We start from the raw sequence: 12,627 nt of genomic DNA, 5'->3' as shown, positions 1-12,627 counted from the left end.
CCATGAGCAATGACAAGAATTATGTCATGTAAAGCTGCCTAGCATGTAAAAAGCTCAGTAAATTTAGCTCCTACACAGAATAGATTTATATAATCAATCCCTTTTCGCTGGGCATTGAGGCTATTTCCATAATTTTGCTATGATAAATAACACTAGGTTATATTAATCTTTGCTCATATCTTCCATCATTTCCTTAGTAAATTTCGGGACTGCTGGATAGGCACATTTTAAAACTAACCCACTCATCGTTGTGCTGTTAGGGGAATAGAGAGGCAAGGGGGCTTGCCCGGGCTTATATAGCGAGTTAGCTGCGAAGTCGGGACTAGGAACCGTCCCAGTGACCCTAAGTGGTGGCTCACCAGCTGGGGACTGAGAGAAAAGTCCTGGCTGACTAAACTGGGCACCGGGACTAAAGCGGTCTCCGCAAGAACAGGAGGCCTGCGCGAAGGGGCGGGGCGGGGCGGGACAGAGCGAGGCGGCCAAACAGCGGCGTCCATCCGCTGCGCTCACCTGCGGAACCAAAGCTAAACGGTCGCCTGGCAACCCGGGCGGCGCGGCATTCGAACGGAAGCGAGGAACCAATCAGGATGTCCGGGGCAAACCATCCCAATGACGGGGGGGAAGTGCATGCCCACTTCCCCTTCCTCTTTGCCCCGGGACCTTCACTCCGGTGGAGGCCTTGGGACAGTCAGATACCCCCGCTCAACTCGGGTGCGGAGGGCAGCTCTGAAAATGTCTCTGCGGGTTCCTACGTGGGGCTGAGCCCCCCGAGTGGCGTTGGGCGCGGCCATTCCTCGCTCGGGTCAGAGCTGTCAGCCTCTCCAAGACCCGCAGTGGAGGAACCAGGACTGGCCTAGCAGGCTCCAGGTGAGGGCGCGGCTGGTCTGGGGCGCGAGCCCTGGTCTGGGTGGGAGGGCGATGAGGGGTATGTTAATCGCCCGCCTGCGGTGTGCGTCCTCCACGGTCGTACCTCTGAGGAGGCGGTGTTACTACATGTCACAGATGAGAATGCTGAGATCTGAGAGGCAAGTGTCAGCCTGGCGAGGTCTGACAGAAAATCCAATTCAAGCCTTTCTGCTCCACCTCGCGGTCTCTAATCTAGGTAGATCTAGATTTGCCTTAGAGGCTTAGTTAGGCAACTGGTAGTCACTTTTTCAGCCTCCCAGCAGCAGGGACATGGCCCATGGAGCCTTGGCTGGATCACCTCCGTTCTCCCCCTCCCCGACACCGCCCTCCTGGTGCCCTTTCTGCCTCTGTCTTCTCTTCTTCAGAATGCTAAGAGTTGGACTCAGAGCTCATTTGGAGTCCTTCTGACTACGGGGTTCTGAATTGCAGTGCTGTCTCTCTCAGAGGGCCGCTCTCGGGGGATCGGGCTGGACTGACATTTCTGGGCTAGATGCCAGGTGGGCAACAGGTGCTCTGATTCCTGGAGTCGCTGTTGGACTTTTGAGAATCTGGCCCAGGTTGGGGGAAAGAATAGAGGCAGCCCTTCAGCGGAAGCCACAAGAGACGGGAGTTGCTGGTGGGATGGGGAATCCTCCTGGTGGAGCATCTGACCTAGACCAGGCCCTGCCTCCTGCTGATGGCTCCTTCTTCCCTCCAACCCCTCAACTTTCTCTTGTTGGTTTCCTTCTGTTGGTGGGGAAATTGAGATTCTAAGAAGATAAGACCCTTGCCCCAAATCACACAGTCAGACTTGGCACTGCTGGGGTTGGCTCCCAGTCAGTCTGGCTTCACTCTTAGAATCCTAGACACTCAGAATCCATAGCATCTGAGAATCTTGGATTTCTTCAAGGGGAGTTACTTATCTTCTTTCCTGGGAATCCGCCTCTTGGCTCTGGGGAGGAGCTCTGGGAACTCAGAAAGAAAACAACTCTTTCTTTCATTCTTTCAACAAATATTTACTGACTTCATATGCCTTGCCCTCTCCCTTGTCTATTTTGTTTTTCTCAGTAGCATTCACCCCATCAGTATATTTTACTTCTTATGAGTTTATTATCTTCCCCAACTGGAATGCGACACAAGGAGGGGCTAAGATGAGGTACTCACCTCCAGTGTAAAATTGAGGGGCTCCAAAACCATCTGTAATTGAATTAACTAAAGTTGACATTTATTGACCATTTGCAGTGTGTTCTGCTGGTGGGAGATCAACTCATATGGCCTCTGTGGAGCCCAGTCTCCACCAGTAGTTACTTAGTAGGAGCCGATGAGCTCTTTATATACTGAGGTGGCACAACATATATTAGTCAATAGCATATATTATTAAATATATTAGTAACATATTATAATTAATAATATATTAATGACATGTTATTGAGAACAACATGTATTATTGAATAAAAAGAGTAAGGTGAAAACAACACAATCATTTTGCCTTATGTATAAAAACTAGGAAGCACATATATTGCTTGTATCTGCCTAAAATCTCCCTGGTAGAACCCACAACTGTCTGGTTACAGTGGTGCCTGCAGGGAGGGGAACTGGGTGGCAAGGAACAAGAGTGGGAAGTTTATTTTTACTTCATTCTGTTTATAACTCTTGAATTTTGAGCCATATGCAAATATCACCTGGTTGAAAAATTAGCTGCCTTAAGGTTTATCCAGGGCATTGGTGGCCATGACAACATTTCTGCACAAAAATTTTTAGATGCTGCGAAGCAGACTGAAGATAACATGCTTTTCTATACCATATTCTGTTTTTTTGAGCAGCGAAACCAGCGTTTGTGAGGGAACCCTAATTTCACACCAGGAGAACACTGTGAAGAACATGTTGCTTTTTTCAAACAGGTTTTTGGAGACCAAGCTCTAATGAGACCTACGACATTCTGAAATCACTCGCTCGTTTTTTTATATATAAAAAATATGTACAAAGTTAGTTTATTGCATTAATAAAGCTCTTTAAACTACAAAAAAGAAAAATTATGTATATTAGATTATATATATAATTATATATAATATATATATATTAGATTATATATTTAATCAAAAGACTACTACCCTGTCCGATCTATAACTGACTTGCTATGTTACATTGAGCAAGTTTCTTCACATCTCTGGGCCAAGATAGGAAGCCATGATGATGAGCTCAGGCCTGAGCAGAGGGCAATCCAGGACAGGAAGTAGACTTGGTTGTAGGTCTCCCACAACCCCCACCTTCCCCATCTTGTGTGCCAGACCCTAAGGCTTTGCATGTGGCATCTCTCACAATCTCTACTGCAAGCCCCTTGTCCCTATTTTGCAACCTCAGGTGCAAAACGGAGGCCCAGAGAATTGAGTTGGTGGGGGTGGGCCTTCCTTTGGCCAAATAAGAGGTTGTTTATTTGGTGTCTGCCTCACATCCCTCCTGCAGCCTACTTACCTCTCCCTTCCTGAGGTTTGTGCAAGGCTACCCTGGGCAGGGCTAACTCTGGGTAAGGCTGATGGCAGGCAGGCCAGGGCAAGTCTAGGGAGACTCCAGAAATAGCATGGGGCTTGGTGTGTCCCTAAAGGATGCCCAGCTGGGTGTCTCTGACCTGGACAGCTGAGTTGAAATTGAGCTGGGGCTACCCTACTGGCTAGCCCCCTCCCCACTGGCTGGAGCCTTCCTGATCCTCCTCCGGGGCAGGTGAGGGCCTCCCTGTCTCTACCCAAGTCTGGATACTAAATAGAAGGAGAGAAGCAGGTGGAAGGAAGGAGTGAGGGTGAGGGTGTAGAATGTCCTGAAAATTATAAACATCAGAAACCATACCTTCTGTCCTCTCAACAAAGAATGAAAATCACTAACGCATCTTGAGCACTCACTGTGTGCTAAGTACTTTATAAGTATGAACTCATTTAATTTCCTCAATATTATGATGTAAGGTAGTTACCACTATTATCATTTCCAACTTACAAAGGGAAACCGAGGACAAGAGAGCTTTAGTAACTTGTACAAGTTCACCTAGAGCTGGAATTCGAATCAATGGAGTCTAGCTCCAGACTCTATTCTCCCTCTTTTTCTTTTTGCTTTTGGTAAAATGTATATAAAATAAAATTACTATTTTAACCATTTTAAGTGTGCAGTTCAATGATGTTAAGTACATTCACATTGTTGTACAACCATCACCACCATCTCTTTCTAGAACTTTTTCATCTTCCCAAATGGAAACTCCATACCCACGAAACACTAACTCCCTATACTCCCTTCCCCCAGCCCCTAGTATCCACAAGTCTACTGTCTCTATGAATTTGACTACGCTAGGTATCTGATATAAGTGTAATCATACAATTTTTGTTCTTTTGTGACTCGCTTATTTCACTTAGCATAATGCCTTCAAGTTTCACTTATGTTGTAACATGTATCAGAATTTCCTTTCTTTAAGGCTCAATAATATTCCATTGTATGTTTGTACCACATTCACTTATTCATCCGTTAATGGACTCTTGGTTTATTCCCACCTTTTTGCTATTGTGAATAATGCTGCTGTGAACATGGGTATACAAATATTTGGTCAAGTCCCTGCTTTCAGTTATTTTGGGTATATACCCAGAAGTGGAATTCCTGAATCTTATGGTAATTCCATTAAAATTTTTTTGCATAACTGCCATACTCTTTCCATGGTGGCTGTACCATTTTATATTCCCAACAGTGTACAAGGGTTCTAATTTTTCCATACCCTCACCAACACTTGTTATTATTTATTTATTTATTTGATAATGCCCATCTTAATGACATGGTATCTCATTGTGGTTTTGATTTATATGTCCCTAACGATTAGTAATGTTGAGTATTTTTTCATGTGCTTATTTTCCATTCGCAAATCTTCTTTGGAGAAATGTCTATTCAAGTGACTCTTGAATGTTCCCTGAGAAGCGGAACTTCACAGCTCACACTTTGGTGGCATTTGTCATGCATAGGCCTCATGCTGGGAGGGAGGCACTGTCAAGAACCCTGTTTTACAGTTGAGAAAACCAAGGCATGGAGAAGTTGAGTATCTTACTCAAGGTCTCATAGCTGATCACTGGTGGAGCTGAGATTTGAACCCAGCAAGGTCAATTTCACAGTCCATGCTACAGCGGTGGCCAGGGAGATAGAGTGGAAAAGGGCATAGAGGTGCTAATGTGTACAGAGGTTTAGATGTGGCATCTGGAGGTTTGGAGACAGAACAGGGCTCAGCAGGAGGTAGCTGGAGCCCAGCTTAGAGGGGTGCGACTTGAGGCTGGAGGAGGAGTGGAGCAGGTTGGGGAAGGCCTGGGGCAGGATCAGGGGTTGGGAGGAGGCTTGGTGCTAAGGGGCCTTGGCTTTTGAGGTGGCCTAATTCCAGTCCTTCTACTTGGTCAGTAGTGTCCCCTCTTTTGTTTGGTCCCTGGAGGAAGAAAGTATGGAAGAGCGTGGTAGAGTTCCCAGCCCAGTGGGGAGATAGGAAACAAGTGGCAGATAAGTGAATATCTGAAATGACAGGGAGTGATGAATGCTTGGAAGGGAACACATTGGGTGAGAAAGTTGGCAGGAGCCTCAGAGTATTCAGGGAGGCCTCTCTGAGTAGGTGACATTTGAAATGAGACCTGAAGGAGGTGAGGGAAGGGGTTCCAGGCAGGAAACAGATAGTACAAAGGCCCTGAGGCAGGACAGATGGTGTTTCAGGAACAGCAGAGAGGGCTATGTGGCTAGAACAGAAAAGGTTGGAGATGAGGTGGGAGAGGAGGGTAGGGGCTGGATCTTGGAGGGTCTGAAGTCTGAGTGGAGAGTCTGGATTTTATTTTAAAGTATTGGGGAGCCACAATGGTGAGACCTGGTTTCTGTTGGGAAAATATTGCCATCATTGCCCCCATTTTGTAACTGAGGAAACTGAGATCCAGAACCATAGCCAGGGAGTGCTATCTGGCTGATCTCCCTCTGGAGTCAAGAAAAGGAGGCTGTAGATTCCTTAGGAATCCCCTGGTGAGTGGCCAAAGCCCAACACTGGAAACTTGATCCCATGTTCCCCTCCCTGCCCTATGCCTGTATTCAGATCTTGGCTCTGCCATTTATTAGCTGTGTGACTTCTGGCAAGTGGCCCCAACTCTCTGTGCCTCAGTTTTCTCAACTATAAAGTAGGCATAATAGTAGTACCTACCTCAAAGGTTGGGTGTGAGGGTTAAATGAGTTGACATATATAAAGATCTTAGAACATGCCAGGTACAAAGAAAGCACTCAAGAGTTCTTACCTATTTTATTATGAAAATTGTTATTGTTGCTTTACTTGTACTACTCTTAGTGCCTAACAGAGTCTCCCCCTCCCTGTTCCCCCAACCCCTGCCCATTGTTGCCTCAGGTGGGGACCCAGCAGGCCACTGTGGAGAATGATGGTCTTGTAGCCTACCTCATTCCCGTAAAATCAGGCCCCAGGGCCTGGAGGAGGCCTCAAGGTTGACTCACTCCCAAGGGGAAGAGAGCTGTTCTGAGTCACTTCCTGTTTCCTCATGCCCTCCATCCCAATCCTGATGTAGCCCCCACCAGACACTGACATGGAAGTGGGCCCTCTTCAGCCTCTCTAGGGTCTAAAGCTGGGAGTGCTTCCTTCTCTGGGCCTCAGGATCCTGGTGGAAACTGACCTAATCAAATGTGCCACCTGAAGTAACATACCAAGGGTTGGGGTGGCAGAGGAGACAATCAGCATCCTCTTGGGAATTCTCTCCTCATAAATGGGGATTAAATAGTTCCTCTCTTGGAGGCGGGAGTCCAGAGATTTAAATAAGTACAGAGCCTGGCACTTAAAAATTGTAGGTATTGTTATTACTATTATTGCTGTTGTTACTAATGTTTACAGCTTGCTCAAAGCTTCTACAGGCACTCTCAGGCCCTAAGTACTCACACTGACCTGGCCTGGAAGGTAGGATGCTTTTCACTTGACAGAGTAGAGGGCCAGAGAAGTTCAGCAAGCTGCTCAGGGACACACAGCTAGAAAGCAGTGGCATTAAGGCTTGGTTAGGAGGGAAAGTGCTCAGTTTGGATTCCTCAGGGTGACTTTGGTTAACTGACTCAGCCTGTCCCAGCCTCAATATTCCATTAGTCAAGGGATAATAATAGAGCTTACCTCATAGGGGTCGTTGGGAATATTAAAATGGATTAATTAATACCAGGAAAAGCACTTTCTCATGCCTGACACAGTGAACATTAACTGGTAGTCATTGTGCCTGTGAGGGACATGGACTCAGTTTTCCCATCTCCAAGATGGGTGCACTTGCCAGAGTGGGCCACGGGGACTCCATGCACCAGATGTGGCGGGTGCGGCTGTGGAATGGAACCGCCATGTCTCGCGGAAGAGCTTCGTGGGGTGGGCGGGGCGGCGGGGTGGGGGGTGGGGCGGACGGCTGGGACAGGGTCTTGGCGTTGTTGTGCCGACTGCCAGCTCATCTGGGCTCGGGTGCTGGCTGCTGCCTTATTTTCGTTCTTTTCAGGTAATACCTGGGCCAGCGGGTTCACCTGCCTGCTGCCAGCCGCCGGAAATTACGCAAACGCGTGTTACCTGAGCCCCAGGTGGGCCGGGCCAGAGGAGTTCAGCGTAGCGGCGCGGGCGCGGCCAGGTATGTGAGGGCCCGGGTCAGGGGCGCCTGGCCTGGTTGGGGGGCGGCCTGGGCACCCCTCCTTCCCCGGGGAGGCGGGGACGGGGTAGGGGCTCACCTTCCAGCCTGGATGAGGCCGCATGAGTATTGCTGTCAGCCCCCTCATTTAGGGGCCAAGCCAACGCGGGCTCAGAGAGGGGCGGCGAGCAGCCAAAATCACACAGCGTAACGCCAGGCTTGCGGCCTCCTCTGCGCTTGGGAGTCCCCAAGATTGCTCCGAAGTGGAGAAGGGCAGAAAGCAGACCGGTAATCCGAGCTGCCCTTACTCCCTCTCAGCCTCCAGAAGCTGCCTCCAGGGAAGCCGGTGGGGAGGGGCAAGGTGGGACTGCAGGCCCTCGGGATGCCAAAGAGAAAGGCCCAACGGGAAAGGGCCCCCGCATTTGGGGCCATTTGTGGGCAGCGTTTGAAATTCGTGGGTGGGGCATTGGGTGATGAAAAGAGGCTTCAGAGACAGAGAGGACGAATCCCACCTGGGGACTGGGACCCTGATTTCAACTCTCAGAAGCTGCCGCACCTCCGTTTGTCCACCTTGAAATGGAGCTTGTTTAGATCAGCTGCCCGATTAAGCCTCTCTCCTGTGCCTCTTTTGTCCACGGCCCCGGCTCAGACAGACCCTTCCGGAGAGTGCTTAGAGACCCCTGCCAGGGGCACGGTCTGCGGAGTTGTGTCAAAGTCCTAAGATAAACAAGGAGCCCTTTTCATGGAGCGCTGCCTTTTGCCAGGTGCTGAAGAATATCCTCGACCTGTTTTCTCTCTCCATCCTTTCGATGACCTGGAGGCTCAGGGAGGTCTATTTTTAACAGCATTTCACAGATAAGGAAACGGAATCTGGAAGAGGCGCGGCTGCTTGTACAAGGCGCACAGCGGGCGGGTGGGCGAGCCCCAGGCAGGTGGGCCAGAGGCTCCAAAACCCGGCACCGCACCTCACATCTGTCTCGGGAGACCCTGGGACCTGCAGGTCGGGCCAGAGGGGTTAGGGGCCCGACCTGGGGGCGCGCGGGGCTTTTGCCCTGGCCCTGCCCATCTGACCTTCTTCCTCTCAGTTTCCCCGGATGGTGCCTGGGAGGGAACAACCTCTGTCGACGGGTTGGACTGGTTTGGGAGGCGGCGGCCCCGGGGGTGTGGCAGAGTCTAGCTACCTCGATAAGGCTCAGCAGGACTGCCTTTCCTGCCAGACCCTTCCCTCCTGAGGTCTCCTGGGGGTCGGCTCTGAATGGGGCTGCCTTCCTTTCCCACCTCCTCCATCACTTCTACCTTTAGAGCAGCTCTGGCTCTTGTCCAGTAGCCCCCAAGTTTCTGTTCTCAACTTGCCATTGCAGCAGAGGTCTCAAACTGGGGCTAGGGGCCAGATAGATGGAGGGGAGGGTATGGCAGGTATGTTTGCAAACATGTTTTGTTTGCCCCATACATGTAGTGTTTTTAAAATTATTATTACTGAATATGCTAACATTTAAGAATCTAGAGTTTTCCTGCTCTTCTGGATTTGCAGCTTCCTAGAATATTCTACACTTACTACCTTGGACCCATTGCCTGCAGTAGGCTGGGGTGCCCTTCTCCAATTTATCCCAGGTCTGCCCATTCACGTTTGGCCCCCATAGGCATTTCAAATCAATAAAAATATATTGAATACTTATTATGTGTTAAGAGCAATATCTTGAAACTGAGATACAGTGAACAAACCAGACACCTCCCCCTCGCCCCCCCACCGGGGAGCTGATATTTTAGAGGAATGGGAACAACAAAGAGTAAAACTACTATAAACATAGTAGATGAGTGAATTATTTATCTGCTCTGGGACCTAGGTTGGTCACTTCTCTGAGTCTGTTTCTCCACCTGTAAAATGAGGACAAGGATCCATGTCAAGGGCTTGTTGGAAGATTACAGGAGAGGATGGTGTCAAATGTCTAGCACACAGTAGCGATCTCTGCCCCCCCACCCCAATCTAGATGCTCCCTACTGGAATTCCAGATTTCTAGGTGGGACTCTCCAGGATAGCTTTCTGCTTATGGATGGAGATGCGCTAATCTGTGCTGCCTATATTAGTGACCACTAGCCTCAATGTGGCTATCAAGCACTTGAAATGTGGCTAGTGTGATTCAGAAACTGAACTGTAAGTTTTTATTTAATTTGAATTTAAAGCTAAGTTTGTGGCTAGTGGCTATTAAATTAGACAACACAGCTCTAGATGGCCTGTACTACAAGTCCTCTTGGGGATGAAGTCTTCCTTCCCCAGTTAATACAAATGAGAAAGTTCAGGACTTGGTCTACAGGATTTTTTCTGGCCCATCTCTAGGGAGACTTGCAGGGGCACTTTGTGGCCCCAGCCCTTCCTTGGAGGAAGGGACAGGGGTGGCCTGGTGCCTGGGGCACCAGGCCCTGATGCCTTGGTGACCATGTGGATAGATGGGCACCCAATCCCATGTTATGGCTTCTGGCAGATCCAGAGTCTGCTGGATGCCCCCAAACAAGGCTGTGTGATCTTGGGCGTTTTCGGCCGCTCTCGGAGCAGCGTAGCTGAGGGCTGATGTTTCTCTGTGACAGGCATCCATGGATCACTGTGGGCCTGGCATAGGAGACCCATACTGGAAGCTGATGGTGTCTGGACTCCACTGGGGTGGGGGTGGCGATTTTCTACACTCCTCCTCCACAAAGCTGTGCTGCTGTGCCTGGGGCCTGGCATGTCTAAACGGGTGGATGGCACAGGGCAGCTTCCTGCCATGGTGGATGAGGGATTGAGGTGGTACCAGATTCCATGTGGGCAATCAGAGTGGAATTGGAGCTTTTTCTCTTGGTCACTTAACCCTAAGACCCCTGTACCAGCATCTCCTTGCTTGGAGGCAAGGAACAGAGCTACCAACTTGCTAAATTAGCTTAATTAAGTTTGTTTCCTCCCTGGGTTTCAGTTTCCCCGTCTGTAAAGTGGAGCTGTTGAGAGGACCCACTGAAGTTGAGCCACCTGGTGCCCAGCACACAGCTCGGAGCCCGCTTTGCTTCCTTTAAAGTGCCTTGCCCGGTCTTCCGCTCAGGCTGCTCGTGTCTTTCTTTGACACCTTTTTTTCTCTGCCTTAGCTGAGCTGGGTCCTCGAAGGGGCGGGGATGTGAGCAGAGCCACAAGCCCTTCAGCTGGCGCTTTCTGCCTTCTGATTGGCTCCCTGTGAATCAGGGGCGTGGCCTTCACTTTTAATAGGAAGGGCGTCTTCAGCTTCTTCCAGTCTTTGCTGAGCCTTTGTCTGAGAGTGTTCAGCTCCTCTCTTTCTTTCCTCCCCTGCAGCCGTTGCCTGCGTCCAGCTGCCAACTTTCTGCCTGGATCTCTGTCTCCTCATTTCTCCAGTCTCCTCATACAGAAGCCTTTGGGGTATGTAACAGCCATGCCTGTGGACACACTGTCTCCCGGAGCCAGGGACACCCCTTCCCTACCTTTCCGCTTGCGGACCAAGGTCCCGGGCTATCTGCTACGGAGACCAGCAGATGGTGGAGCTCGGAAACCTAGTGCTGTGGAGCGCCTGGAGGCAGACAAGGCCAAGTATGTCAAGAGCCTGCATGTGGCCAACACACGTCAGGAACCTGTGCAACCCCTGCTGTCCAAGCAGCCACTCTTCAGCCCCGGGACTCGCCGCACAGTGCTCACTTCTAGCCGTCGAGCCCTGCCTGGCCCTGGCCGACGGCCCCAACTGGACCTGGACATCCTTAGCAGCCTCATCGACTTGTGTGATAGTCCTGTGTCTCCTGCCGAGGCCAGCCGTACCACTGGACGGGCAGAGGGAGCTCTCCAGGCCTCCCCAGCCACCCCTCCACGCCCACCGCCCAGTACAACTGCAGTCCGCCGAGTGGATGTCCGTCCCCTACCGGCCTCACCTGCCCAGCCCTGCCCATCACCAGGCATTGCTACCGCCTCCAGTCCTGCCCGGCCCTCTGGTTTGCAACGCTCCAAGTCGGACCTGAGTGAGCGTTTCTCACGGGCAGCGGCTGACTTGGAGCGATTTTTTAACTTCTGTGGCCTGGACCCAGAGGAGGCACGGGGCTTGGGTGTGGCCCACCTGGCACGGGCCAGCTCAGACATCGTGTCCCTGGCAGGGCCCAGTGCTGGGCCAGGCAGCTCCGAGGGGGAATGTTCCCGTCGCAGCTCTGCCACTGTTGAGGAGCGCGCCCGGGAGCGCATCCCCTATGGTGTGTCCGTGGTGGAGCGCAACGCCCGTGTGATCAAGTGGCTGTATGGGTTGCGGCAAGCACGGGAGACCCCAGCGGCTGAGGGCTAGTCCTTCACTGGACTCAGCACTCCTCACTGGACTCAGCACTCCTCAGCAACTGGCCCCTCGGCCCCTCCTGCATCCATTCCCTGGTTTGGGGTAGACTAGAGGCTACTGCCTGTGTGAGCTTGGTATGGAGGCAAAGCCTCAGAGGCTGGACCAGGATGGATCTGGCAAGGACTGACCTTGGAGAGAGTTGCCTCTTGACCTTGAACCACTCCCTACTCCTCATATGTAGGGGTTTTTCAGCATGAGTGTACCTCTGCTTGGTTCCTCTCATAGGTTCGGGTATTTGGCCCTCCCCACTGAGAATGAAGGGCCAAGGATCTCACCAGGTCTGTCTACCCAGTAGTTCTATTTCTTTCTTCCGTCTTTGGCCTCTGTCCTTTGCTGACTTCCTCTTCCTTACCCAGTGGGCCCTAGTTCCCTGGGAACTCACCTTGGGGTGGGGAAAGGGAAGAGTGGTCTATGCACTGTTCTTCCCAGGTCTTGACAGCCTGGCCTAGGTGGGTAGACTACTGGAGGGACTGGTAGGAGTTTGCACTGCTCTCTCTGACTTACCTCCCTTTGATTAATAAACACAAATGCTTGTTTTTCAAGGCTTGGGTCATCAGACTCTTCTATGTTCATAATGGAAAGAGATGGGAAAAGTCTTGGGGTGGGACCTTCCAAACCTAGTAATTGTTCACCTGAGGATCTCGTGGGGGCATGAGGACAGTGGTTGTTCTGGCCTGAGGGATCCTCACAACCCCTCTGGGAGACCAGTAGGCCTCTTTCATAGAGGAGGAAACTGAGTCCAGTCACCAAATGAGTCGGGA

The 12,627-nt window shown here is 50.8% G+C and overlaps 1 protein-coding gene across 4 annotated transcripts; it reads left to right on the top strand.

Annotated features, from left to right (window-relative positions):
* Positions 1 to 610: 610 nt before the first annotated feature.
* Positions 611 to 12,410, top strand: FAM110A (family with sequence similarity 110 member A). Of its 4 annotated transcripts, none has more exons than XM_023523274.1 (4): positions 611 to 867; positions 7,398 to 7,523; positions 8,174 to 8,284; positions 10,834 to 12,410. In XM_023523274.1, exon 4 carries the CDS (start codon positions 10,931 to 10,933, stop codon positions 11,816 to 11,818), a length of 888 nt encoding a protein of 295 aa, XP_023379042.1. In that variant the 5' UTR covers positions 611 to 867; positions 7,398 to 7,523; positions 8,174 to 8,284; positions 10,834 to 10,930; the 3' UTR covers positions 11,819 to 12,410. The 4 variants fall into 4 exon arrangements, with proteins under 4 accessions (XP_023379042.1, XP_023379041.1, XP_011378402.1 ...); XM_023523273.1 differs by lacking the exon at positions 8,174 to 8,284 and adding an exon at positions 7,673 to 7,808; XM_011380100.2 differs by lacking the exon at positions 8,174 to 8,284 and having other exon boundaries at positions 613 to 867.
* Positions 12,411 to 12,627: the final 217 nt, after the last annotated feature.

The sequence above is a fragment of the Pteropus vampyrus genome, unplaced genomic scaffold (genome assembly GCF_000151845.1).
Source record: "Pteropus vampyrus isolate Shadow unplaced genomic scaffold, Pvam_2.0 Scaffold388, whole genome shotgun sequence".
NCBI lineage: Eukaryota > Metazoa > Chordata > Mammalia > Chiroptera > Pteropodidae > Pteropus > Pteropus vampyrus.
The sequence above is the reverse complement of the archived record's forward strand: the minus strand, read 5'-3'. Positions and strand labels throughout refer to the sequence as shown.

Excerpts from the sequence above, each read along its gene's own strand:
- FAM110A (XM_023523274.1), top strand. The coding sequence starts at position 10,931 with ATGCCTGTGGACACACTGTCTCCCGGAGCCAGGGACACCCCTTCCCTA.